General features: G+C 40.8%; 1 protein-coding gene, 1 non-coding gene and 1 pseudogene across 2 annotated transcripts in view; 2 read left to right on the top strand and 1 right to left on the bottom strand.

The window, feature by feature from the left end:
- Window positions 1-27,518, top strand: part of ZMAT4 (zinc finger matrin-type 4) — a 227,602-nt gene that overhangs the window by 134,008 nt on the left and 66,076 nt on the right. The window contains exon 4 of the mRNA XM_060085862.1: window positions 11,165-11,392. Within this exon, the coding sequence (XP_059941845.1) occupies window positions 11,165-11,392 (228 nt within the window). The remainder of the gene's footprint in view (window positions 1-11,164; window positions 11,393-27,518) is intronic.
- LOC132481391 (5S ribosomal RNA) lies at window positions 41-159 on the bottom strand. The gene has a single exon (XR_009530813.1). It is a non-coding gene; the product is annotated as a 5S ribosomal RNA (ribosomal RNA).
- The window catches only part of LOC132481374 (uncharacterized), a 34,580-nt pseudogene continuing 28,769 nt past the window's right edge, over window positions 21,708-27,518 (top strand).

Raw genomic sequence — 27,518 nt, 5'->3', positions numbered from 1 at the left:
GGGAGCCCCTAAATTTATTTTTTACTTTTTATTCTTTTAAAGCCTACGGCAGCCGGTATTCCCAGGTGGTCTCCCATCCAAGTACTAACCAGTCCCGACCCTGCTTAGCTTCCGAGATCAGATGAGATCAGGCGCATTCAGGGCGGTATGGCCATAGACCTAAAACAGTTTTAGTATTTATTAAATAAGAAAGCTGTCAATTGGAATAGGAGGGAAAAAGGCAGTGTTTATTTAAAAACTAACATCTGCAGGAAAACAGCCAAAAAGGTGTCTGGAGCCTGTTACACCATCCTTGTGACAGGAGGGGGTTGGAAACGTGCTCTGGGAGACCTCGTGCTCACCCGGCAAGACTCTGCCTAGGCTCCAGGTTCTAAATTCTATGCGTCATTGTACAAGATGCCACTTGAAATTAAAGATGTTTCCATTCCAAGAGGGCCGGAGTGGTGCTGGATGTCTCATGGGGAAGACAGTGCCAATTACAGTTGAATGGATGAGACAAGGAATCACAGATGCTTGGTAAGGTCAAGGTGAATGTGGGGTCCAAGCCAGACGGTGTTCCTTCAGTCCCATGGTTCCCAGCCCTGGCCGCACACCAGAAGCACCTTGCAAAAGTGCTACTGATGCTACTGATGCTCAGCCCTGAACCAAGGGATCCTGATTTAATAGGTCTGGCTTGTGGCCTAGAGTCCATAAGTATTCAACTCCTCCCAGGTAATTCTAACCCTTAGCCAGGGATGGGAACCACTGAATCCTAATTCAGTGCTTTCCAAATTTAATTTGCATATGAGTCATCTGAAGCTCTCATAAATGTAGGTTCTCATCCAGTGGTCCAGGACTGGACCTGAGATTTGCATCTCCAGTAAACTGCCAGGCGATGTTGATGTTCTTGGTCCTTGGAGCACACTCAGAGTAACAAGTTTTAAGAGGCTTCACACTCCTTGGCTGTTAATGGCACTCTTGTCCTAAAAAAATTCTTCAGCTGAGAGCTTTTCTATTCTCTCTTACGCACTCCCTTTTGGCTGTGTCTGCCTGGCAATGCACTGTGCAATTTACGGCCAAAACCATAGTTAAAGGAATGATTATAGATGATACATCTAAACAATTCGGGCTCTGAGTAGCCTTCTGTTTCCACAGGAACTGGATTGCCTAATGATTTTCTGGCATTTATCTTCAAAGTCTTAGGTAGCCTAAAACCTCTTCCTTACGTACAATCATCCTCTACCCAGCAACCTCACTGCTCAAGATCAGGAGCAGTGGTGTAAGGACGTGGTCCTTAAACTCTTTGGGGCTGGAGACCCTTCTTGCTTTAGCTTTTAATATTCTGGATTCTCTTGATCCGGGTATTAGGGGGCAGCTCGCATGATGGGGCCGGGTAACCCCAGCTGTTTCACAGTCTGACCTCTGGAAGTTTTGGGTTGCTTTGAGGTTTATAGAGCTGAATACCAAGAGTACCAAATCTTAAGACTTAGAAGTTTCTAAGTGGCAGTTAATACAAAAGACTTTATTTCTAGATTATTTGGATTAACCAAATAGATACGTGCAAGATATATGCAGAACTAATATTCATAGCTTTAAATACAAAGTAGAGGCAATTTTCATAACTTGCAAACTCTGGGTTATTGAGGTCAGTGTCACTTTTAGGGATGTGGGCTTAAGGTACCTCAAAGCTGAGGCTGGATGGAGAAGCCAGGAGATTGCTTTGGGGCTGCTGCGGGGGCTGCTGCCTAAGGGTAAAGAAGAAAAGTGTAGATGTACGTGTTCTACTCAGGGGACAGTATCAGCGCTGACTTCCCTAAAATTACTTCTAAAGTTTCAGCTTCCCTCCAGCCCAGGCCAAAAGGCCACCCTCTTTCTCTGTCTTCCTCCAAACTTAGCTTGCACTTGATCCCCACTGTGTTTCTGGCACTGATCACTTTTCCCATCTTTGAATCCTCTGTACATATTCATAGGCTATAAGAAACGAGCCAGGAAGCTGGCTCCCTGGTTGAATAGCTGATGCCGCTGGATAAGTAAATCATTCCCGTCCCTGAGCATTGCGTATGGATTAGGTGACGCCGGAGAACCATGGCAGAATGAAAAGAGCAGGAGTTAGTATCCGTTCCCAGGGGTCAGCTCATCGGCCCTCCCTCGCCCTCCAACAATACTGGCTGTGGTCTGGGTGATGCTCTCCTGCTCACCACTCTAAGGATGGCACCTGCTGGGGGCAGGCATGGGGGTGGCAGTGAGTCGAGTCTCTCTCCCAGAAGCTGACTTTCTGCCTCTCATCTGAGATTTGTGAGGAGAGGCACTTCGAGCAGTGCCCAGTTAGCAGGTCATTAATTCTTGCTCAAGCAATAAGCAAAGTATACAGTAGGATGTCATAACTCTTTGTGTCCATACAACTTAATGAGTATTTATGTCCTAATGACTTAGCAGCCTTGTGCAAAAATAATGCACGTGTATTGAAAGAAGTCTTAATTTTGTACTTAATCCTTAAATAACCACACTGCCTAATGCATGCGCTTGCCTGTTGGGCACTGGGTAACTTCTCAAATCTTTGAATTAGACTGGACTTTGTCAACTTCATTTCCTGTTCCTCATTGATGGGTTGGATGGATTGGAGGTACACAGCAGCTTCTGGAAGTCCAGCTTCAAGGGAATATGAGCTCACAGAAAGGACTGTAGCATCTCATGCTGAAACTGGGAATTACCTGGAGATAGTGGTTCCCATGGGGTCTGATGGATTCACGATGCTTTCTCAGGATTTTAAAAGATCGTATGGGCTCTTCTGTGTGTTCACTGCACCATCCAGGGCACCTCTGCACAGAGTTTGAGAACAGAGGCGAAAACCGAGGATTTTGAGACTGAACTCAGAGGGACTAAAGCACCTTAACTGAATACTGTTTGAAAACCGAATGCCATGAGTGTATTGTACCCACAACGCAGCAGGGCTTTTTAAGATCACTCTGGACAGAGAGGATGCTATCACACCATCTTATCAGAATGTCCTAAGGCAAAACCATGATTCCTTCTCCTACATAGATAGCTTGATGGAGAAAAAACTAGGCCCCTTATTCCACAAGCCTTGATATAACACGCACTGGTTCTGGGCACCTGGGATATGTCAGCGGATGAAATTGATAAAGATTCTATCTTCCTGAAACTTACATTCTGTCCTTCTGTTTCCAATGTGTAAAAGAATGTGCAGTACCACAGCCTTAGGATTCTTTGTCAAACAACCTGAGAAAGTTATAAAAGGGCTTTTATCTCCTCTGAAGTTCTATTTAATGGCTTATTCTCAAAGATTAAGATTCCGCAGAAAACAGGCGTACTTAAGATATTTAGAACCTAATCAGTGACTGAACCAGAGGGAATTATTCTATATTAATGAAAATCAATAATCTATGAATAGGATATTAATGAAGACTGATGATCTATAAATGCAGTATGGGTGAGGAAGCAATTCTCACTAATAGGCTGATTATACTTAGACTGTTGATACAAAATTGAATTGGAATGATGGCTTTGGTAAGTCACCCTCATCTTTGTTTATTCTCAGGAAGTGTTTAATGGTACATACTTTGGAACTTGGGATATTTGATAGTGTTCTTTAATTTCCTTCCTGGCATCGAAGAAATAGCACCTGGATTTTTCTCTCTCTTCTATCTTGCAGCTTCAGGTAGCAGTATTCACTTCCAAACATATCAGATGAGAAGGAAGAGAGATACTTCCTTTTATCTAAATCATTAGAGCCATTTCAGGGTCAGCTGTGGTGGGAAAGGAGTTGCCCCATATCTTTTGGAGAAATAGGAGAAGCTGGAGCTTTTATATGATATTCTGACTGAGTTAGCTTTCTCCCAACCTATCCCACCCCCATCAAAAATAAATTAATAAATAAATCAGTGCAAAGAAAATCTTGTGAGATTTAATCTGAGACCTCGTTGTGGCACCAAAAGTCCCTTAAGCAGTGTTTTCTAGACTTTGCACTATAAGAAGTTCGCATGAAATGTGACCTCTATATAAGATGAAAAATAGAAATGTTTTTCCCCTGCATCAAGGGTTGTATGAGTATAAACCACATCACTCATCATCCACAACTTAAAAATTACCAGTGCTTTTTATTTATAGCCTTCTAGCCTTTATATATAGTTTTATATGTCTGTGTGTATAATTTAATAAGTAATTGGGTTTACATCCCACATGTAACCTCCATCTTTTAATTTATATTATATCCTGAATGTTTCTCCAGGTCACTAAATCTCAGAGTATAGCGATCCACAGTTTATTTAATTCATCCCCACGTACGAGCATCTAACTTGTTTTTAATCCTATGAAGTAAGTTTAATGAAACCATCAAAGATTTTAAATTCAGCTATCACAAGCCATTATTAAAACATGAAAATCCCCCGAGTTGATATTAACTGAAATTTACTAGTTCTTTTCTTCATTTATTCATCACATGTTCATTGAGCGTTTATCCTCTACACAAGAGGCACTCTCCTCTGTGAGAAGTACAGAGGAAGTCTACGTTTTGAGCTCTAACTTTGCACAGTTTGCACGGAGTTGAGGCATTTACCTGCAGAAGAGGCTGGACTCTTTGGAGGCTGAGCTGTCAATGTGTAGTGACAGCCGCTCCTCAGCCAGGCGCTAAATGGTCCAGTCACATTGAAGTGTCAACTGCATTTGAAAAAAAAACAGTGATACTTGCCGAAAAATTCCTCCTGTCTTTAATTTGATTTAGGATAGGAAGAAAAAAAAGAAAGGCAGTTTATCATAGGGACTGGAAATCAGAAAAATTATTTTAGAGAACATGCATGTTTCCAAAGAATCCCTACTGAGAACAGATGCTGAAACCTAGGAACTGTGTCCTGACTCTGTGGTTAATTTGCTTGTTTATTTGGCCTGTTGCTCCCTTGGCATCACTGGGAACTGGCTGACATTGAAATATGGTGTTGGGCCTCAAGTCCGAAGGTGTGGTCTTTGCTATTTCCTTTGCTGTTTATTCATTAGGGGCCCTACGCTGGTTGATTTATCTCCCTGAGCTTCAAGCTGCCCCATTGGTCAAACTGAATTTGGGGGCAACTCAAATTTTAAAAAAATACATGGAACAGATGAAATAGAATAAACTGCATGATATCACAAAACTTGGAAGAATTAGTAATGTAGATAAGAACCCTTAGGTGAGAAAAACACATGCTTTTTTAAAATGTATTATGGACTTTAATTTTTTTAATGTTTTATACAATTTTTAAAGGTTAGTTTCCATTTAGTTATTACAAAATATTGGCTATTTTCCCCGTGTTGTATAATACATGCTTGAGCCTTTCTTACATCCAATAGTTTGTAACTCCCACGCCCTCCCCCCCATAGTGCACCTCCCCCTCCCCACTGGGAACCACTAGTTTGCCCTCTATATCTGTGAGTCTGCTTCTTTTTTGTTATATTCACTAGTTTGCTGTATTTTTTAGATTCCACATATAAGTGATATCATACGGTATTTGTCTTTCTCTGTCTGACTTATTTCACTTAGTATAATGCCCTCCAAGTCTATCCATGTTGCTGCAAGTGACAAAATTCTGTTCTTTTTTGATGGCTGAGTAGTAGTCCACTGTGTGTGTGTGTGTGTGTATGCACACACATATATACATGTATATATGCATATATACCATATCTTCATCTGTTCATCTGTTGATGGACACTTAAGTTGCTTCCATATCTTGCCAACTGTAAATAATGCTGCTATGAACGTTGGGATACATGTATCTTTTTGAATTAGTAGAAAACCACTCATTTTAAAATGAGTCCATTTACGGGATTGTTTTGAAAGCCCCCAGATCCTTTGTAAGAATGAATGAAAGAGGGGGAGAGAAAAGGAGGAACAAAGAAGAAAGGAGAGAGAGAGAGAGAGAAAGTGTAGGAGATAGAAGATGTTATTGGAAGTCTCACTTGTGGAGGTGTGAGAGTTGAAGGGCGCCCTGTGACTGTGGACTGGAAGGCAGGCAGGCAAGTGAGAACACCATTTCCTGGAGGTTGTGGTACCCCCTTCTCTGGCAAGGACACCCACTTGGTGAGCTAACAAGTAAACCTTTGAGATCTATCAGTGGATCCTGTCTGCTTGGTTGAAAGAGAACCTGCTCTGGTCTCCTGAACAGTTATTTCCAAACTTTTTCCTAATTCTTTTCTCCAGTGGGATGTTAAATCAGGTCTGATCCCAGAGGTTAGGGTGACCAACTCATCCCAGTTTGCCCACAACTTTCCCTGTTTTAACACTGAAAATCTCATGTCCTGGGAACCCTCTTGGTCCCAGGCACACTGGGATCGTTGGTACCCTGTCAAAAGCTGAAGTGAGGATTTGGATGCTATGTTCAGTGAATCAGAGTACATGGTTTCCTGTTTGAAAGTAAAGTTTCCAGAATGAGATGCATAATTTGTACTCTCTGAAATGTATAAAGATAACCTTGTGGAAACCAGAGGCATCAGAGATTTGCCGAAGGTCACACAGTTCAGGGGTGGTAGAGTCCAACCCAACCTTGATTTTCAATTTTGATTCAAAGCTATTTCCATTCCCTTTATACTACTACCTTTGTTTGCCTTTATAGGAAATATAAACTGGGTTTTAATTGGTGAAGACAGTTGGAAACAGAAGCATAGGAAAAATTAAACTTTGGTGCTGCACCAGGATAGTAGGATTACTAAAGAGGAAAAGCTACCATGCAAATGCAGCATCAAACTACTTTCTTATGTGCAAGATAAGATTATCTTATCTGATGAATATTCTATAGTGCATTGCTCCTGCCAGAATATGATGTATAAGCTATCCATTGATGAAATCAACTCTGAAATGTTTTTTAGGGCCCAGTTTAGAGAAAAGTGAATTATGCTTCAAGACTCAACATTCATTCAGAATGCAAATGTTTGATATGTTTTCCATTTCTATCAAAAACAATAGATGGCTATAAATCCTCAGAAATTGATAAGGATGCAGGAAACTTTGTAAGAAAGATTCAATTTCCTTCAGAAAAGTAAATAGAAGTCCTTTCACGTTACAAGTCAACTGCATATTTGTAGCTTTTATTAGCATTTCTAAGTCATAGCAGAATGATTCTGGGTGGCTGCCAGGATGGTACAGCCCCAGTTTGAGTTTTATCATCACATGGTGATGTATTATTGAATTCGGCAATGAGGTTCTTAAGAGACCTCTTGTTTTTCTAAGTCCCTATAGAAATAATACCATTTGGTTTCATCCAAACTAGCTAAAAACTTCCCTTTCTGATGAAATCTCTGGGTAGGTAGGAAAAGGCTTTCTAGATATTGTGACAGTTCATTTCCTGAATTAAAATGTCATTTAGCAAGTATTTATTTGTATATCAGTTATTTATTTTTTATTGAGGTATGGTTGATTTACAATATTGTGTCAGTTTTGGCTGTACAGCATAATGATTCAGTATTTCTGAAGATTATATTCCATCTTAGGTTATTATGACATATTCGGTATAATTCCCTGTGCTGTACAGTAACTTATGTATTACTGTTGCTTATCTATTTTATGTGTAGTAATTTGTATCTGTTAATCCCATACCCTTAATTTGTCCTTTCACCCCTTTTTGGTAATGACAAGTTTGTTTTCTATGTCTGTGAGTCAGTTTCTGTTTTGTATAAACATTCATTTGTATTATTTTTAGATTCCACATATAGGTGATATATAGTATTTGTTGTTCTCTGTCTGACTTACTTCACTAAGTCTAATACACTCTTCACTAAGTTTACTAGGTCTTTCCATATTGCTGCCAATGACAATATTTCATTCTTTCTATGGCTGAGTAATATTCCATTATATATATATATATATATATATATATATATAAAATATACACGAGTGTGTATTTACATTGTGTGTGTGTGTGTGTGTGTGTGTGTGTATATATATATATATATATATAGAGAGAGAGAGAGAGAGAGAGAGAGAGAGTTGTGTTCATGTCTTGACTATTGTAAATAATGCTGCTGTGAACACAGGGGTGCATGTGTCTATTTGATGTAGTGATTTTTGTTTTTTCTGGATATACACCCAGAGTGGAATTGCTGGATCATATAGCAGCTCTATTTTTAGTTTTTTAAGGAACTCCATATGTTGTCCATAGTGGCTACACAAATTTACATTCCACCAACAGTGTACGAGCTTCCCTTTTCCCCAACATTTGTTGATATAGGCCATTCTGACAGGTGTGAGGTGATACCTCATTCTGGTTTTGATTTGCATTTCTCTAATAATCAGTGACGTTGAGCATCTTTTCATGTGCCTGTTGGCCATCAGTATGTCTTCTCTGGAAAAATATCTATTTAAGTCTTCTGCCAATTTTTTGATTGGGCTTTTTTTTTGATATTGAGTTGTATCAGCTGTTTGTATATTTCGGATAACCACTCCTTATTGGTCGCATCATTTGCAAATATTTCCTCCCATCCCATAGGTTGTCTTTTCATTTTGTTGATGGTTTCCTTTGCAATGCAAAACTTTTAATTAGGTACCCTTTGATTATTTTTGCTTTTATTTCTTCTGCTTTGGGAGACTGATCCAAGAAAATATTGCTACAACTTATGTCAGAGAGTGTTTCACCTATGTTCTCTTCTAGGAGTTGTTTGGTTTCATGTCTTACATTTAGGTCTTTAAACCACTTTGAGTACATTTTTATATATGGTGTGAGTGAATATTCTAATTTTCATTGTTTTACATGTAGCTGTCCAGCTTTCCCAACACTACATGCTGAAGAGACTGTCTTTTCTCCATTGTATATTCTTGCCTTCTCTGTCATAGATTAATTGACTGTAGGTGTGTGGGTTTATTTCTGGTCTCTCTGTTGTGTTCCACTGACCTTCATGTCTGTTTTTGTGCTAATACCGTGCAGCTTTGATTACCGTAGCTTTGTAGTGTAGTCTGAAGTCTGGGAGGGTTATACCTCCAGCTTTGTTCTTTTTTCTCAGAATTGCTTTGGCAAATTGGGGTCTTTTGTGCTTCCATATAAATGTTACAATTATTTGCTCAAGTTCAGTGAAAAATGTCCTGGGTATTTTGATAGAGATTGCATTAAATATGTAGATTGTTTTCAGCAATGTGGCCATTTTAATAATCTTGATTCTTCTAAGCCAAAAGCATGGGATATCTTTTCATTTCTTTAAATCATCTTTGACTTCCTTCATTAATGTCTTATAGTTTTCAGCATATTGGTCTTTCACTTCCTTAGTTAAGTTTATTCCCAAGTATTTTTTTGATGTGATTTTATTTATATATTTTTTACTTTTCTTTTTGATATTTCATTATTGGTGTACAGAAATGCAACAGATTTCTGTATATTAATTTTGTATCCTGCAACCTTGCTGAATTCATTTATTAGTTCTAATAGTTTTGGGGTGGAAACTTTAGGGTTCTCTATATAGAGTATCATGTCATCTGCAAATAGTGACAGTTTTACCTCTTCCCTTACAATTTGGATACCTCCTATTTCCTTTTCTTGTCTAATTGCTGTATCTAGGACTTCCAATACCATGTTAAATAGAAGCAGTGAGAGTGGGCATCCTTGTCTTGCTCCAGATTTTAGTGGGAAGGCTTTCAGCTTTTCACCATGGAGTATTGTGTTGGCTGTGGGTATATCAGTTATTCAATCTAAAATTAAAATCCGCATAAAAGTGATTTGAAAGCTTAGTGAGTTGATCAGATGGTTCATTAATTTGTTATTGAGGTTCCAGATCTCAGCTTTTCCTTGGAATAACCCTAATTTTCATAGTCTTGCCAGCTGCACTCCACATCACAGAGGCAAAGAAAGAAACAGAAGGCATTGCTATATTGCATGATGACTAATGGGCCATGTGAGAGTTTAAATTTGTTTTCTTCTCCAGAAGTTTTGGAGCAGAAATATTTTCTAAAATTAAATTATGTCCCATATAAAATACAAAGATAACTGAGGTCTAGAAAAAAATCCCTTGGCTTATTAAGAAGTATGAAAAGAGTTCTTAGGGGTATTGAAAGGAATATTGGTTTTGGAAATTAAGGATTTGCTTGGAGTCCTGCATTTACCATAACTAGTTACCTTACCTTCAGTAAAACTTCGGCATCTCTGAAGTCCATCATCTGAGAAACAGGATAATAATCCAACTCACAGTTATTGAAAAGATGAAAGCAACTTGTATGTTGTAATGCATTAAAAAGGTTATTTTTGTTTTCTGTTAGTAAACTCTTCCAAGTTAGATTCTCTTTTTTTTCCTGGACCCAAAATAACTGTAAGCTCACAATGAAATGTGTTAATAGCTGAGGCTGTGCAATCTCAAAATAGTGATAGTATGTCTTTTTCATATAGATAGCAACATCTGCTCTGTAGTGTTTGTCTTTTGGTCTTTTAAAAAAATATTGTATTTTCAATGTCAATTTTAGCAGGTATGGGTTGACAGTAACCTCTCACAATAAACAGAAATAACTGAAAATAAAATTAGCATGATTTCGTCAGTTGGTACAATCCATGCAACTGACAGATCAGCTTCTATCACTTCGGCAAATCCTTTACTTACTAGTTATTTCCATCTATAGCACACAAATGTTTAATTCATTCATTCAGAATCTTTCAAGTCGTAATTGTTCAATGTTTACTTCAAGTTTTAGCTTTGATTAATAAATCACTCCCTTACCTCCGAGATTTTTGTGTGTGTGTGTGTGGTACGCCGGCCTCTCACTGTTGTGGCCTCTCCTGTTGCGGAGCACAGGCTCCAGACGCGCAGGCTCAGCGGCCATGGCTCACGGGCCCAGCCGCTCCACGGCACGTGGGATCTTCCCGGACCGGGGCACGAACCCGTGCGCCCTGCATCGGCAGGCGGACTCTCAATCACTGCGCCACCAGGGAAGCCCCGAGATTTTATTTTTAAAAACCTTTCTTTCCTCCTAAAGGATGGTTTCCTGACCTATCAGATGGAACCATAACAAATTGCAAACTTTGATCGCAATAAGTTAGGAATTTTTAATTGTAGCCTGACTTCAAAAACAAAGGCTGGCAAAGATCGTTTTTCCTGATCTCAGTAAATTCTTGGATTTTTGAGCTCTAGAATGAATGGGAGACCCTTTCATCTTCAGCTGTTGAGGACACGTGCACTCAGGAAGGGACTAATGTGGCTTGTGGTTCTATCTGGTTGTTTTTCTCCCCAGCAACGCCTCTGAACTCACTTAAACCTCCGAGAGTGGACACTGCTCCAGTGGTCTCATCTCCCTATCAAAGAAGAGATTCAGACAGATACTGTGGGCTCTGTGCAGCCTGGTTTAACAATCCTCTGATGGCCCAGCAGCATTATGACGGCAAGAAACACAAAAAGAATGCAGCAAGAGTTGCTTTGTTAGAACAGCTTGGGACAACTCTGGATACGGGGGAATTAAGAGGTAAGAGAAACTCTTCTGATTTCTGCCACAGAACTGGGCTTTCAGAGAAAGGACTGTGTTTTCATAAACTGGGATGATTCTTCCTATTGCTTTGCTTACTAAGGACAATTCTAGGATCCTCCAAAAGGAATAGAAGAAAAAGGAATGAACAGAAAACTAATTTTTTCCATCTCCTTTCTTTCAAAGTATTTGTGATTGCCATATTTTTATTGACTATGTTTCAGATCAAAACCACCCATTCATGAATCAGAGTTTTTCCTTCTGCTTTATCTTTAAACACCTTCTGGAATGAATGCTTTTGTACATGAGCAGTACAAGAGCAGATGCAAAAAAGGCCACATGGTGTGATCTTAATTTTAAACTTTTGTGCTTTTATGAATTCAGCCAAAACAAAGCAACACATTGGCTCCATTTCATGGATTAAATTAAGCCCAAGGCCTTTTCATGGGCATATCTAGGAAGCTGAGGTAAGACAGTGCTGTGGACCACTATAGAATCAATACCTGGCTCCCCCCATCCGCCATCTGATACGTATTTCTCGGTTGATGGAAACTATGGAGCATTTGAAGTTCATGGGAGGTTTTACAGAAGTTGCTGAGTGGGGACTTGGAAGTCATAGGGTGGGGATCAGTCCTATGGATTCCTGAGGAAGCCACATACCATTCTGTGGAACCTAACAGAATATTTCATCATCAACAACCATTTAAACATTTTTTGATCATCTAAACAGTTTTGATCAACTGATGTTGGCAGTGTAGAAGTAGAAATGCATTTGCTCAGAAAAATAATTCTGCAAAGGGTGCTCGACTATTCCTCAGATATTTTATGGTTTAGATATACTTTTAGGAGTTGGCCAGGACATCATCCATCATAAGAGCTGTAATAACAAAATTTACAAGTCAGTTCTGAGAACGCAACCTGGGTTTGAGCTGGGTTTGGTATGTGGAGCCTGCGATTCTTATTACCCTTACCAGGCTATGAGCCTCCAAGGGAAAATAACCTGGTATAATTCTAGACCAAATAAATGGGACAGAAAATCTTGCTGTGTGACCTGAGAGGAGGGACAGGTCACTTCTGATTACGTTGGTTGAGGAAGACTTCACCAAAGAAAAGGACTGGAGTTGGAACTAGAAAGGTGGGTGGTCTTTTAGCAGGTGAGAAGGCATCCCATGTGAGCAGAATCATATATGTTTAGGCAAAAGAGAGGAGAACATAAGCTGTCGCTGGTGAATAAACATTATCATGGAAGAATCCTATCATACAGCATAGATTTAAGACTGCAGGTCCATTAGGAGATCTATGGAGCTTGATGAGAGACTGATTTTTCCAAGATAATGATTAAAAACAGCAAATGAGAGCAAAGAGCAAAAACACTATTTTTGTGTAGGTTTTCTAGCTATAGAGAAACAGCATGGAGCTTAATATTTCAGTATGTTGGATAATCATGTTGCAAACGCTTTTGAATTGTTGGTACTATTGCTGTATGCTGGGGAATTTCTTGTGTTCACAGTCTCTGTCTTGTTAAAAATACAGGAGGAGTATTTTTTAGCTGAAGGTCTCCCCATGTCTCGCTGTTCCTGGCAGATAACAAGTCTGCTCAGCGGCTCCTTCATGGCAGGCACTGAAGGAGAAAAATAGGGCTTTATTTATGTTTTGTGCCAGATATTATGACTTGCAGAAGAATTATTCCTAGAGCACATTCTTCTTGTCTGTTTTGAATTATCGGTGCTGCATCTTTTAGGTACAACCACATCTTAATGACTTGGGAGTCTGAATTCTGTAACATTTGAGTGGTTTGTCTTTTATCCCGAAGACAAAAAAGGCTGCTCTTGGACTTGATAACTCAGTGTGATTCTGACTCAGTAGCACATGAAACGCGATTAGCATTGAACACAGCGTCCCTGAGACCGACCTTTTCACCCACCCCAGGTGACATCTTGATGTATATGTATTCAGGCATTAAATATTGCAAAAGTTTAGGGAATAAAGCAATGATGATAACCTAGCATGTTTTAAAACACACGCACGCACGCGCACACACACACACACACAGTCTCCTGTCTCTGGAACGCTTCTAGTGCATGGTCCATCAATTAATAAAGGCAAAAATGCTAACCAGTAAATACAGGCATAACCATAACTTCTAAAAAACTGGTGTCAAGCAGCTGGAGGATGGCAGTGTCACAGGCTTCCTCTCCTTCTTAGCACTTCTCAGTTTTTTATTTTTTTATTTTATTTTATTTTTTTGGCCGTGCAGCACGTGGGGTCTTAGTTCCCCGACCAGGGATCGAACCTGTGTCCCCTGCAGTGGAAGCATGGGGTTTTAACCACTAGACCACCAGGGAAGTCCCAGCACTTCTCAGTAAAGCACTACATCATTTACCGGTTTATTATGGTTTTCCTGATTTCTCCCTACTCACCCTATATACTGTTAGCAACTTGAAAGCAGGAATCTATGTCTGCTTTGCCCATTGATGTGTTCAAAAACACCTAGAACAGTGATAGACACAGAGTAGGTACTCAGTAAAATTGCTGAATGAATGAATAAACAGAGAAATCAGAATTTTAAAATCACCTAAAATCCTGCATTTTTTAACATGGCAATCCTTTTCATTTCCAAAAGGATCCTGATTGAATAATTTTTACAAGAAATTATTTATGATTTTTTCTTCTATTTTAAAAAGACGATGTATATTTTATATATTGTGAAAGGCAGAGATATTAAGTGATATATAGTTCACTGAGTGTAACCCACACTCCTATCAAGATCCATAACTTTTCCATCATGATGTCATTCCCACATGCCCCCTCCCAGTCAATCCTAACTTCCCATTCCAGGGAACCACTTTTCTTATTTCTTTTCACCAAAATTTAGTTTTGCCTGCTCTAAAATTTCATATAATTGGCACAGAAAGTATGTATTTTTCTGTATCTAGCTTCTCATATTGTTTTTGAAATGTATCCATTTGTTGCATAAAAAGCAGAGTAGCCCCTTGCCCTTTATCACTGAGTGGTTTTCTTCTAGACAGAAATCCCACAATATGTCTAGCCATTCTCCTCTTGACTTTTTTGGTGCTATTTTTTTTTTTTTTTTTTTTTTTGGCGGTACGCGGGCCTCTCACTGTTGTGACCTCTCCCGTTGCGCAGCACAGGCTCCGGACGCGCAGGCTCAGCGGCCATGGCTCACGGGCCCAGCCGCTCCGCGGCATGTGGGATCTTCCCAGACCGGGGCACGAACCCGTGTCCCCTGCATCGGCAGGTGGACTCTCAACCACTGCACCACCAGGGAAGCCCTTTGGTGGTATTTTGAATAAGGCTTTATGAACATTCTTTTTGTTGTTGTTGTTGACAGATGTTTTTACTTCTCTTGTTAAATACCTCAGAGTAGAATTGCTGGGTCATAGTCATAAGTTGCGTGTGTTTTTAACTGAACAAGAAACTGCCAAAATGTTTTCCAAAGTAGCTGCATTATTTTGCACACCCTAAAGCAACATATATGAATTCCACATCCTCACCAACATTTGTTTTTATCAGTCTTTCAAATATTAGTCATTCTAGTGGGTATAGGAGAGTATTTCGTTATGGCTATAATTTGTGTTTCCATGTTGACTAATTATGTCAAACACTTTAAAATGTTGGTCATTTGTATATCTTCCTTTGTGGAATGTCTGTTCATGTCTTTTGCCTATTTAAAAAAATTACGTCTGCCTCTTTATTTATTTATTTTTTTTAAACATCCTTATTGGAGTATAATTGCTTTACAATGGTGTGTTAGTTTCTGCTTTATAACAAAGTGAATCAGCTATATGTATACATATATCCCCATATCTCCTCCCTCTTGCGTCTGCCTCCCACCCTCCCTATCCCACCCCTCTACGTGGTCACAAAGCACCAAGCTGATCTCCCTGTGCTATGTGGCTGCTTCCCACTAGCTATCTATTTTACATTAGGGAGTGTATATATGTCCATGCCACTCTCTCACTTCGTCCCAGCTTACCCTTCCCCTTCCCGGTATCCTCAAGTCCATTCTCTACATCTGCATCTTTATTCCTGCCCTGCCCCTAGGTTTTTCAGAACCATTTCTTTTTTTTTTTTAGATTCCATATATATGTGTTAGCATACGGTATTTGTTTTTCTCTTTCTGACTTACTTCACTCTGTATGACAGACTCTAGGTCCATCCACCTCACTACAAATAACTCAATTTCATTCCTTTTTATGGCTGAGTAATATTTCATTGTATATATGTGCCACATCTTCTTTATCCATTCATCTGTTGATGGACATTTAATGTTGTTTCCATGTCCTGGCTATTGTAAATAGAGCTGCGGTGAACATTGTGGTACATGACTCTTTTTGAATTATGTTTTCTCAGGGTATATGCCCAGTAGTGGGATTGCTGGGTTATATGGTAGTTCTATTTTTAGTTTTTTAAGGAACCTCTATACTGTTCTCCACAGTGGCTGTATCAGTTTACATTCCCACCAACAGTACAAGAGGGTTCCTTTTTCTCCACACCCTCCCCAGCATTTATTATAGATTTTTTCATGATGGCCATTCTGACCGGTGTGAGGTGATACTTCATTGTAGCTTTGATTTGCGCTTCTCTAATGATTAGTGATGATGAGCATCCTTTCATGTGTTTGTTGGCAATCTGTATATCTTCTTTGGAGAAATGTCTGTTTAGGTCTTCTACCCATTTTTGGATTGGGTTGTTTGTTTTTTTGATATTGAGCTGCATGAGCTGCTTGTAAATTTTGGAGATTTATCCTTTGTCAGTTGCTTCATTTGCAAATATTTTCTCCCATTCTGAGGGTTGTCTGTTCATCTTGTTTATGGTTTCCTTTGCTGTGCAAAAGCTTTGAAGTTTCATTAGGTCCCATTTGTTTATTTTTGTTTTTATGTCTGTTTCTCTTGGAGGTGGGTCAGAAAGGACCTAGCTGTGATTTATGTCATAGAGTGTTCTGCCTATGTTTTCCTCTAAGAGTTTGATAGTGTCTGGCCTTACATTTAGGTCTCTAATCCATTTTGAGTTTATTTTTGTGGATGGTGTTAAGGAGTGTTCTAATTTCATTCTTTTACATGTAGCTGTCCAGTTTTCCCAGCACCACTTATTGAAGAGGCTGTCTTTTCTCCATTGTATACTCTTGCCTCCTTTATCAAAGATAAGGTGACCATATGTGTGTGGGTTTATCTCTGGGCTTTCTATCCTGTTCCATTGATCTATATTTCTGCTTTTGTGCCAGTACCATACTTTATTGTTGAGTAATAGGTAGAAGGTTTTCATATATTATAGATACAAATCCTTTGTCAGGTATACCCATTGTGAATATTTTCTCCTAGACTATGACTTGGCTCTTCATTTTCTTAAATAATGTCTGGTAAGCAGACACTATTGAATTATGAAAGTATAATTTCTCTTTATTTTCTTTCATAATCATTGCTTTTTGTGTCCCGTCTAAAAAATCTTTGCCTACACTCATGATCAAAGATAATCTTGTATATTTTCTTCTATAAGTTTCATAACTTTAGCTTTTATATCTAGAATTATGATGTATCTCAAATTAATTTTTGTGTATGGTGTGAGGAAGGGGTTGAAATTCATTTTGTTTTTAGATATTTACCCAATTGTTGCAGCAAATTTGTTGAAATTATTTTTTCTTTCCTCATTGGATTTTCTTGGCACCTCTTTTGAAAATCTATTGATTGTGTGTGAGTCTATTTCTATACAATCTATTGTATTCCATTGATTTATTTGTCTATCTTTATGCCAGCACCACACTGTGTTTATTTATAGCATTAGAGAAGTTTTGATATTACGTAGTTCAAGTTCTTCAGCTTTGTTCTTTTTTCTCAAGATTGTTTGGCTGTTCTATATCCTTCACATTTCTATATAAATGTTAGAATCAGTTTTTCAGTCTCTACGTAGAAAGTTTGGTGGAATACTGAATGGGACTTCATTTACTCTAAAGGTCAATTTGGGGAGATTTATTTAACTGACTCACAGTATTGAATCTTACAATCCATGAACATCATATATCTCCCTATTTACTTGTTTCTTTAAGTTCTATCAGCACTATCACGTAGTTTTCAGTGTAATGATTTTACACATTATTAGTTGAATGTATCCTTGAGTACTTTGTGCTCTTTAACACTATTATAAATTATATTTTTTGAAATTTCATTTTTATGTGTTTCTTACTGACATATAGAAAATGCAATTAATTTTTATACATTGACCTTGATTCCTGTGACCTACACATAACTTTCTACCTATTATTTGTATATAATTTAATAGCACAAAAAAACCTTGTACCTTTTGTATTTTTTTGGTATCCACACTATTTAGTCATTGGAAACTCTACAGAACCGTATTAGCTTTCTGGCCTTCCTTTGCTTCAAGTGGCAAATCAATTTTTTAAAAAGGAAATTATTCTTGTAGATTAACAAGGGATTTTAAATGGGATTGGCCTAAATAGTTATTAATATGAATAACCTGGTTACTGACTCAAGTTTAGTGATATTTGTTCCAGAAAATAGATGACATCTGTCTCTATCTACTTCCAAGTTTTAGCTTAATAAGAAAAACGGCCACCTCTTTCTGAACATGGAGTCCAATGTAGAAAGCAAAGGAAGTTATTGAATTATGGAAGTATAAAATCCAACGGACAGAAAGTGCTTTAGAGGTTTTCTTTGTAGTTTAATTTCTTCTTGCTAGCATAAAACACAGATATAAGGCAATTTCTTATGTAGAGACAGGGAGAGTATAAATTATGAATTTAGAGCTCAGTGAAAATAGAATATTCATCTTGCAGACATTTATTATTTATTCTTTTAAAAGTGTTAGGATGAGAAAATGCACAGTTATTTCATTGTTTCGGAGGAAACGAAAACAGAGCAAAAGAATTCATTTGAAAATTTCATAATGTTTCTGAGCATCAGATGCAGACAATGCTGGAAAGGACATCAAACATCATGAATTATGCCCCTTGTTTTTACAGAGCAGGGTTCTGGGGCCCAGAGAAGTGGGGTAACTGTCCCCTTCTCAGTTATGGCTCCTGATTGGAGGTGCATCCATTTCCAATGACTCCTCATTGACTAACTAGAACTCTGATGATTAACTCTTTTGTTTCAAAACAGTTAAGTTTGGGAACTTACATATATTTTAGTATAAAACTCTTTTTGAATTCAAGTATAGAATGGGCACAGTTCAACTCGCAGCTTTCTGGGAATGAATGATTTACAGGGTACATCCTATACCTTAATAAAAGAGTTTTCTCCACCTTCATGACTCCATCTCAGTTAGAGAGAATCTAGAAAAGGCAAAGAAATCATATTCACTTTTCCCAGGGGCCTGGGATTGAGAAGCAAAATTCTGTGAAGAGAAAGCTATTTCTAGGGAGTCTGCTAGAATTGATGACTCCCTCTGTAATGCAGCTTCTGCCTTTATTGGAGGGAATGGGGAATCATTTCCAGGGGTTACAGGAAGTTTACCTAGGACTTCAAATCATAAAAGTGGTATGTGCGTGAGAATGAGCAGACTTTCCTCAAAACAGGCAGAACACTGGAGTGAGAGAGATTTACTTTTTGAATTATTTCAGATGATAGTGAATTCCTCTTAATATTAGTTCGGCCTTTGCCCACGTGGCAGGCAGTAGACAGCTTGGTCCTATCATTCAGTGACCCTCCTCTACCTTCAGGTCACCTAAGGTACCTGTGCAGGGGACTTGGGCACTGGGGCTTCTCCAAGACCAGGGAAGGAAAGGTAGTCTAGGTTAAAAAATGAACAGTTTCCAAAGGCAACAGGTGCAACTATTGCTGTGTGACAATTACCCCAAAACTTAGTGGCTTAAAAAATGGTAAACATTTATTATCTCTCAAAGTTCAGGGAGGAATTTGGGAGTGGCTTGGCTAGGTGATTCTGGCTTGAGGTTTCTTATCACTTTGCACCTGAGATGTCAGCCTGGGCTGCAGTTCTACTTCTAAAGGTGGCTCATTCCATTCTGGAAAACAGAGTAGTGGTGGCCGGTCATTGGTGGTGAGGGGAAGGGGTTGGCTACAGTGGGGCCATAAGAGGGCATTTGGGGATTGTGGAACTTGTCTGGACCTTGATATGGCTTCCTGGCTGTATGTGTTTGTCAAAACTCACGTAACTGTATCCAAGGAGAGAGTGGGGAGAGTGGCATGTCAATTTCAAAAGCCAAATAAAAGAAGAAAGAAAATGTGGGGCTTCTCTCGTGGCACAGTGGTTGAGAGTCTGCCTGCCGATGCAGGGGACACGGGTTCGTGCCCCAGTCCGGGAAGATCCCACATGCCGTGGAGCGGCTGGGCCCGTGAGCCATGGCCGCTGAGCCTGCACGTCCAGAGCCTGTGCTCCGCAACGGGAGAGGCCACAACAGTGAGAGGCCCGCGTACCGCAAAAACAAAAAAAAAAAAAAAAAAGTGAGTCACTCATATGTTGGTAGTAGGCCTCTGTTTTTCTCCTCATGGGCCTCTCCCAGGAGTTTTGAAGGTGCTCGTGCTGTGGCCCTGGCTTCCTGCAGAGCCTCAGGTGAAAGCCATCTGTTTTAGGATGCTCCAAGGTCACATGGCCTTGCTTCCATCACCTTCTGTTGGTTAGAAGTCAATGCCAGTCCCTCTTCAAGGGGTGGTTGGGAATTCAACTCCACCTTTGAAGAGGAGACCACCAGAGAACACGTGGACATTTTTAAACCACCACAATCAGAATGCAGGTGGACACCTGACCCATGTGACAAATACTGTGCTGTTATACCCTTTGTAGACTTTGGAGTGGAAAACATCTCATCCACAGGAGGCATTAATATATGCAATAAACACAAGTCAAGGATTTCATTTTAAAAATCTGATTGAGATTTCTGCCTATTCTCATGAGAACCAGGTCAACAGAAAATAGTTTCTCTGAGGTCCTCTGCCCAAGACTTGATGGATGTGACAGCGGGAATCGGCAAAGACAGGGCACACTTTCCCAGCTGAAGGTTGCTTGAGAATCTCCATTTGAGTTTTCAACAATCCCTCCTTCATCCGACAATCATTTTCCCTTAGGACATGGCCACTCCAATACGCTTGGGGATTCCAAAGTTTTGGGAAGCAAATTAATTGGAGTTAACAGTTTGCTCGTGGGCTCCTAATCTCCCTGTGAGATGATAGAAACAAATTCTGATCAGGTGACTCAAGGTCAAGATTTTAGAAACAGAAAACTTGTTATGTGTTGATTTATTTCCTCTTTGATGGCTTCTTTGATTTTTTCATTTATTTTCCACTTCATTCCACTAACATTGAACTCCTACCTGGTACCAAGCGCAAAGTGCTGGAGATTCTACAGTGAATGAGAAGAGAAGTTTCCTATCGAGAAGAAGCAGGAAATAAACAAGCAAAATACATTTAGCCTGTGACAAGTGCTAATGGGAGGTGTGTTCCTTCAAATGGGAAAGTTAGTGACAACCACTCAGAGAAGCTGACATTTTGAACTGTGACCTGAAGGATCCTGACACGAAGCACCTGCCCCTTCGAGTAGAGGTGCTGGCAGGTGCAAAGGCCCTGTGGTGGGCAGAGGGCCTGAAGCTAATGAGAGGAGAGGGGTAAAAAGTGAGATTGTGATCTAGATGAGGTCACACTGCATAGATCCAAATAGGTCATGGGAAGAAGTTGTGATTTATTCTTGGGAAGAAGTTGTGACTTATTCTAAGTGCACCCAGGTGTTTGCATCTCATTTTATTTGTGAATCCAAATGTTCCACCTTTTCCCTACTTTAGGGCTTAGTTCATTTCCATTCTGGGTCACCAGCTCTTCCCTCTGTCCAAGAGCAGGTCCTGCTTCTGTCATTCCTGGGGACGCACCCTTTACCTGCTTCCTTTGTTCAGGGCTACATTTCTCAAATCACAAGCAGGTTTTTATGGTAGCAGCCCATTCTGGTTGGAGGTCCATCATTCATTCATAGTTTTCAGGACTAAGAAAAAGCTCTGGAGTTCCTTTAGTATGAAAGTCATACTGACCAAGGTCTCTTTAATAGTTTTGGGGGAGTGGGGGGCATGGGGGGAGAATTGAAATTTCTTGACAGTCTTGGGGAGGAAACCAAGCTCGGGAGGAGCATGTTGGTTCCTGAAAAACAGCAGGGGAGTTAGAAAGAGGTGCATTAGGTGCATCCAGGCATGTTGGGGCAGCTTATTCATAGGAAAATGGACCTAACAAATCCCCATTGAAGTCTTCATTTCAGAACAGAGGATTCTGGCCACTGATTGAGCCTTGTTTAAGTGAGCAAGTAAAAGAGCCCTGTGAAGGTGACAGTGGGCGTGGGAATGGAGGTAGAACTCCCAGATGGTGCGATCCGAGGCGGCAGGTGAACCTTGAAGGACACTGGAAGATGTGCAGGTCAGGCAGCTGAGTGGGACCACACTGCAGGCTGAGGACGGACTTCACGCAAAGGCCTGCGAGCTGGAGGGACAGCAGCGCCCCCTGGGGGAACTGTGTGGGATGGCTGGAGCTTAAGGCCACTTTGGGGTTAATGGGAGAAGCACCTCAAGAAACAGATCATGGCGCCAGTTGAATACTTCCACTGAACCCTGAAGGTTATGGGGAGTAACTTAAAGATTTTTGGCAGGAAAGTTACATGTTGATATTTTTATTTATTTATTTATTTATTTATTTTGCGGTACGCAGCCTCTCACTGCTGTGGCCTCTCCCGTTGCGGAGCACAGGCTCCGGACGCGCGGGCTCAGCGGCCATGGCTCACGGGCCCAGCCGCTCCGCGCCCATGTGGGATCTTCCTGGACCGGGGCACGAACCCGCGTCCGCTGCGTCGGCAGGCGGACTCTCAACCACTGCACCACCAGGGAAGCCCTGATATTTGTATTTTTGAAAGAGATGTTTGCAGACAGCAATGTGGAGCCTGGATTAGAAGGGAACTGGATGGGAAGCAGGGAGATTTATTGGGAGGCTACTAATTTAATCCAGTGAGAAATTATGCCAACTTGATCTAAAGAAAGTAGTAGCAGCAGGAATATCAGTAAAGGGAAAAAATGAGGAACAAATTGGATGTGAATTCAACAGAATTTGGTGGACAGTTGGTTCTCCAGAGCCCTTGACAGTTGCACCTTTCATGTACAGGCAGGGCCTGCCCATGACTGACTCTTAACTGCATACCCAGATACCGTCAGAACCTTCTGCTGAAGCACGAATCCCAGGGCTGGGCATTTGGCGTTATCTGTCCTGATACTTTTAACCCAGTTGTGGTCTTGTCAAAGTTTCTGGAGGGCAGGGTCCATACCTTCTTATTCTTTGTATCACCTACAGTATGCAGAACAACGTATCATTGATGGAAGGTCCTGAATGGATGCCCAGGATTTGAGTGGTCTCACTCCTGTTAACCAACTCCAGTTTTTCTGGTGCACTCAGAATTCTGGGTCTCAAACGGATGATTGAACATTTCCCAGTGCTGAATAGTTGATAATAAATTACTATGTAACTAAGGTGTATTTTTATTCCATTTAATAAGTTAAAACAAAAGCCTTAGTTCATTCCTTATAGGAATATTTTCAATCTCTGAAAGCTGTATGTATTTTATCTAGTTGAGAATCAGCAGAAAATAGGACCTTGAAGCAGAGACAATAATTATAGAACAATTGAATGGTAGGGGAAGAGGTGCCAGAAGAAAATGCTCAGCTTAGCTTACACCTGGTTCTTTTTGCATTATTAGTTTTAATGTGTTTTGACACCTCAGCTGTTGCATCTAGACTTGCTCTGATGTTCAGAGCCCATATTCTGGGTTAGATAATTAAACTGCTTAAATGGCTCGTGTTCCTGTCATATTATTGGAATGGGAAAATAGGGTGATGTGGAAGAGATCATTTTCATTCATTCCTTCATTCATTCCTTCATTCACTCACTCGTACTTACTAAGTATCTATTATGTACCAGGCTCTGTGCCTAAAGACTTATGGAATATTGAAATGTCTGTGACTCATCATCCCATCTCAAAGCATTTAAAGTCTTGAGAAGAGCAGGGAGAGCAAAATAATACATTTATTGAAATAAATAGAACACAAAATATGAAAAACTAAAATCAGAGCTTAAAAGCCACTCCAGCATGATGCTTTGGGAATTGAAAGTAGGGAAACAATGACGTCCAACCTGCAGTTAGCATCAGGACACATGGAAACTGATGACCAGTTTCTTTAGAGCAGAGGGTCGGCGTGACTAAAAGTGTAGAGAGACGGCAGGAGTATGAGCACGATTAGCAACCCAGTTCCCTGGAGTTAGTGAGATAAATCTGAGAAGACAGATCAGAACCAAATTATAAATAGCCTTACGTGTCAGGCAAAGTTGAACTTTATTTGATAGCCACTGACATTTTTTGTTCTTTTTTCTTTTTGAGTAGGATGATGACCGGTCTTATCTGTGCTTTAGGGGGATAGCTCTGTGATGGATTGTAATAGGGGGATTCAGGAGGCCAGGAGACTGGATAGAATGGATGCAGAGGCCTGTGTGAAGGCCTGGAGGGGCCCAAGGTCCAGCAGGGGGAGGGAAGAAATGGGACCAGTGAAAGATACACGTATTTCTCTTTGCTCTGTTCAGCAGACTTCCCCATGTCAGCCAAATGAAGAGAAGTCAGAGCATTCGAATTCTCAAAGACACCTTGGCGAGGCCTTGGGAACACTCATAGGAAAAATAGAAATTTAATGAGTAATATGAGTAATGACTTAAATTTCTGTTCACTCTCAAGTCCAACAAGAAATGTAGTTGATGAACATTCATGGCAGTCTGTTTACATCCCGTAGGGCCATTCTTTCTTCAGCCGAGACAGACTTTGGTCCATTATTGCTCTTCCTGAAGCTAATGAATGGAACACTGTCTGAAGAAGCTGGGTTAACTCTTCATCGTCACTGACTAGGTTCCAGAATGGACGAGCTTGGCTTTTCAAACGGAATCATTCTGTCTCCATTTATGCGTTTGTGGGCAAACTCATCAAACAGAGAACTACAAAGCCACTTGGATTTCTAATTTCAGAGTGGGCTAATACATTGGAAACAGCCTTGAGTTTGACACATGGAGACAGTGTCCTTGGTTTTGAGATGCTGACCAAGAAAAGGGCAAAAGCAGCATCAAAACACACCCACCAAAAATCCAGGTTACTTAAGTGTTCTTTAGTTGCCAATTTTGGCTACATTGAGGAAGCTGACAGTATCATGTGAAGATGCTTTCCTTCCTCAGTGCTCTAAGGCTTTTCCTCAGTATTGATTGAAGGTCTCTATTGTTTAGTTTAAGCTCCAGTAACAGAGGTCGTATTTTACAAGAGCTCAGCACGGTGTTTTCCTAAGGTTCTGGGAACAGATATCTGCCATGCTGGCTCTTAAATAGATGTGGGCTTTGGTAGTGGCTCTGTTAGTTGGGCTTTGTATTCAACAAAATAAGGGATGCTTTGGGAAAAGATGCAAAATCAGGAGAAACCTGTCTTTTAACAAGTGGGTAACTTTTCTTTGTTTCTAAAATTATAGCTTTAACTCCACGCAAAAGAGTAACCATAAGTGTCCATTTTTTTCAAAGCTGCTACCAATAGACCTAATTTTCTGCAATAGATGGGATTCTATAAAGTGGATTGTGAACTGAGATTAAGGTATACAAATGTCAGGTTTACTCAAAGGAGAGCCTACTGACTGATGTTTTTGTTCACTATCTTATTTTGACTAATATTTAATGAGCACTTAGCGTATAACAAGCATTGTGATAAACCCTGGCGTATAAAGATGGCATCGCCCTGAAATATAAAAGACATCCTCCCATCTTCAAGAAGTCCACAGCAATATTTTGAAAAGCTGTTTACCTGAAAATCTCTGGTATATCCTGCGTACATAAACATATAGAGATACAGGAAGGAAAACACACCCACAAAAGCATAGTGCGTTCTACACATTCAATCTGTTTTTCAAACAGCTTCTGCTACTGGCAATTATCATCTCATGTGAACAGTTCCCCAAGAAAATGGGGATTTTATAGTTGACGTTGATGTAAGGGAAGAAGCATTAGTCATCCTGGTAAATTGTGTCTGGAACCTTTGTATGGCTCTATGCCCGGGGTGGAAACTGCTACATGCAAATGGAGACAGTCAATCCTATAGATGCTTTGCTCTATACTTGAAAGAAAGATCTCTTCATTTATTCATCCACTGGTTGTTCAACGAATCCTTATTAGGTGATTATTATATTTGTGTTATATGTTATCATGCTGGATATTGTGATGCAATAATGAACAAGACACAGTCCTTGACTTGAGGCAATTTCCACACTTAATAGGAAAAGCAAGCATTTTAAAAGCAAGTGGACTCTCAACCACTGTGCCACCAGGGAAGCCCCCATTTTAACATTATTTTAAAAATGTATTTAAAATTCCCAAATGATTTACATGTCCTTACTGTATGAAATGGGAAAATTTTCCTTAAAATCTTGGAGAAAACATTTTCATTTAAACATATACAATAATAAAACTAAAGATTTCCTTAGAAATATGGAGGCTGGTGGTGTGCTGCCTGTAGAAACGTTATTTACCAAAACAGATCTTTTATTTGAAAGGTATGTACGATGCCTCCATTAGCTAAGTGGGTTCTTAGAACTGGGTGATGAACAAAAATATGCCATATTGGGCTTCCCTGGTGGCGCAGTGGTTGAGAGTCCCCCTGCCGATGCAGGGGACACGGATTCGTGCCCCGGTCTGGGAAGATCCCACATGCCGCGGAGCGGCTGGGCCCGTGAGCCATGGCCGCTGAGCCTGCGCGTCTGGAGCCTGTGCTCCGCAGCGGGAGAGGCCCCAACAGTGAGAGGCCCGTGTACCGCAAAAAAAAAAAAAAAAAAAAAGAAGAAGCACGATCTGCAAGTTACCCTGCAAGAGGGCTATAGTGAACCAATGGTCCAAGACCTGGTCCACGTTGTTGCAGAGGCCACAGGGGTCCCGCGGCCTTTTCAGAAACTCATATTGAAGGGGAAATCTCTGAAGGAAATGGAGACGCCATTGTCAGCACTTGGAATACCAAACGGTGGCCGGGTCATGTGAACTGGGAAAAGGAACAATCCCGAGGAAGAAGTTGAACTAAAGAAGTTGAAAGACTTGCAGAAGTCTGTGGAGAAGATAGCTGAGCGACTGGAGGCGTTGAGTATAGAGCTTACTGGAATCCAGCAGGGTTTTGTGGCCAAGGATTTGCAAGCTGAAGCTCTCTGCAAACTCCATAGGCGAGCAGTGTATGAAGATCTTGGAAGAGATTGACACACTGATTCTGCCCGAAAATCGCAAAGACAATAGAATGAAAAAGGAAGGGTTTGGGGGAAAGGATTCAGGCGTTCCTGGCTGAGTGCGGCGCAGGAGGGTGGAACATCTGCCAGGAGACGGAGCGACTGCAGTCCGTAAACTTGGCCCTGACTCCCCGAGGTGAGGCAGGGAAGGCGGGGCTGCCCCGGAGAACAGCTCCACCAGCTCTGTCCTCTCTGGAACACCAGTGATGCGCCTTCCCCGGGGCTGCTGGGGACAACTGGACGATTGCCAGTTTTCCTTCTCTTATACCCGCTCTCAGTGAACAAGTATTGTCTGTACGATCTTAGCGCCCCTGTCAGTTTCTCGTTCCGTCTCTGTATATCTGTGCCGTCCAGCAGCCCACCTTGTCAGGAGGGGACCTCCCCTGCCCAAGTCTTCCCGGCTTTTTTTTTTTTTTTTTTTTTTTTTTTTGGTACGCGGGCCTCTCACTGTTGTGGCCTCTCCCGTTGCGGAGCACGGGCTCCGGACGCGCAGGCTCAGCGGCCATGGCTCACGGGCCCAGCCGCTCCGCGGCACGTGAGATCCTCCCGGACCGGGGCACGAAATCGCGTCCCCTGCATCGGCAGGCGGACTCTCAACCACTGCGCCACCAGGGAAGCCCCTTACTGCTGTCTTTTTGCCAACACACACACACACACACGCACACACACTTCACTGGGGAGATACCTACTGAATTTTCAGATCTCGCCTTCGATGAGCATCTTCTAGGAGGCTGTCACAAGAATGCTTCCAGGCTGGGCGTCCTTCCTCAGCTCCCCATAGGACCCTGCACTATGGTTTCACTTCACAGCACTCCTCACAATGGTTGGCAA

Source organism: Mesoplodon densirostris, chromosome 20 (assembly GCF_025265405.1).
Source record: "Mesoplodon densirostris isolate mMesDen1 chromosome 20, mMesDen1 primary haplotype, whole genome shotgun sequence".
NCBI classification, from domain to species: domain Eukaryota; kingdom Metazoa; phylum Chordata; class Mammalia; order Artiodactyla; family Ziphiidae; genus Mesoplodon; species Mesoplodon densirostris.
The sequence above is the reverse complement of the archived record's forward strand: the minus strand, read 5'-3'. Positions and strand labels throughout refer to the sequence as shown.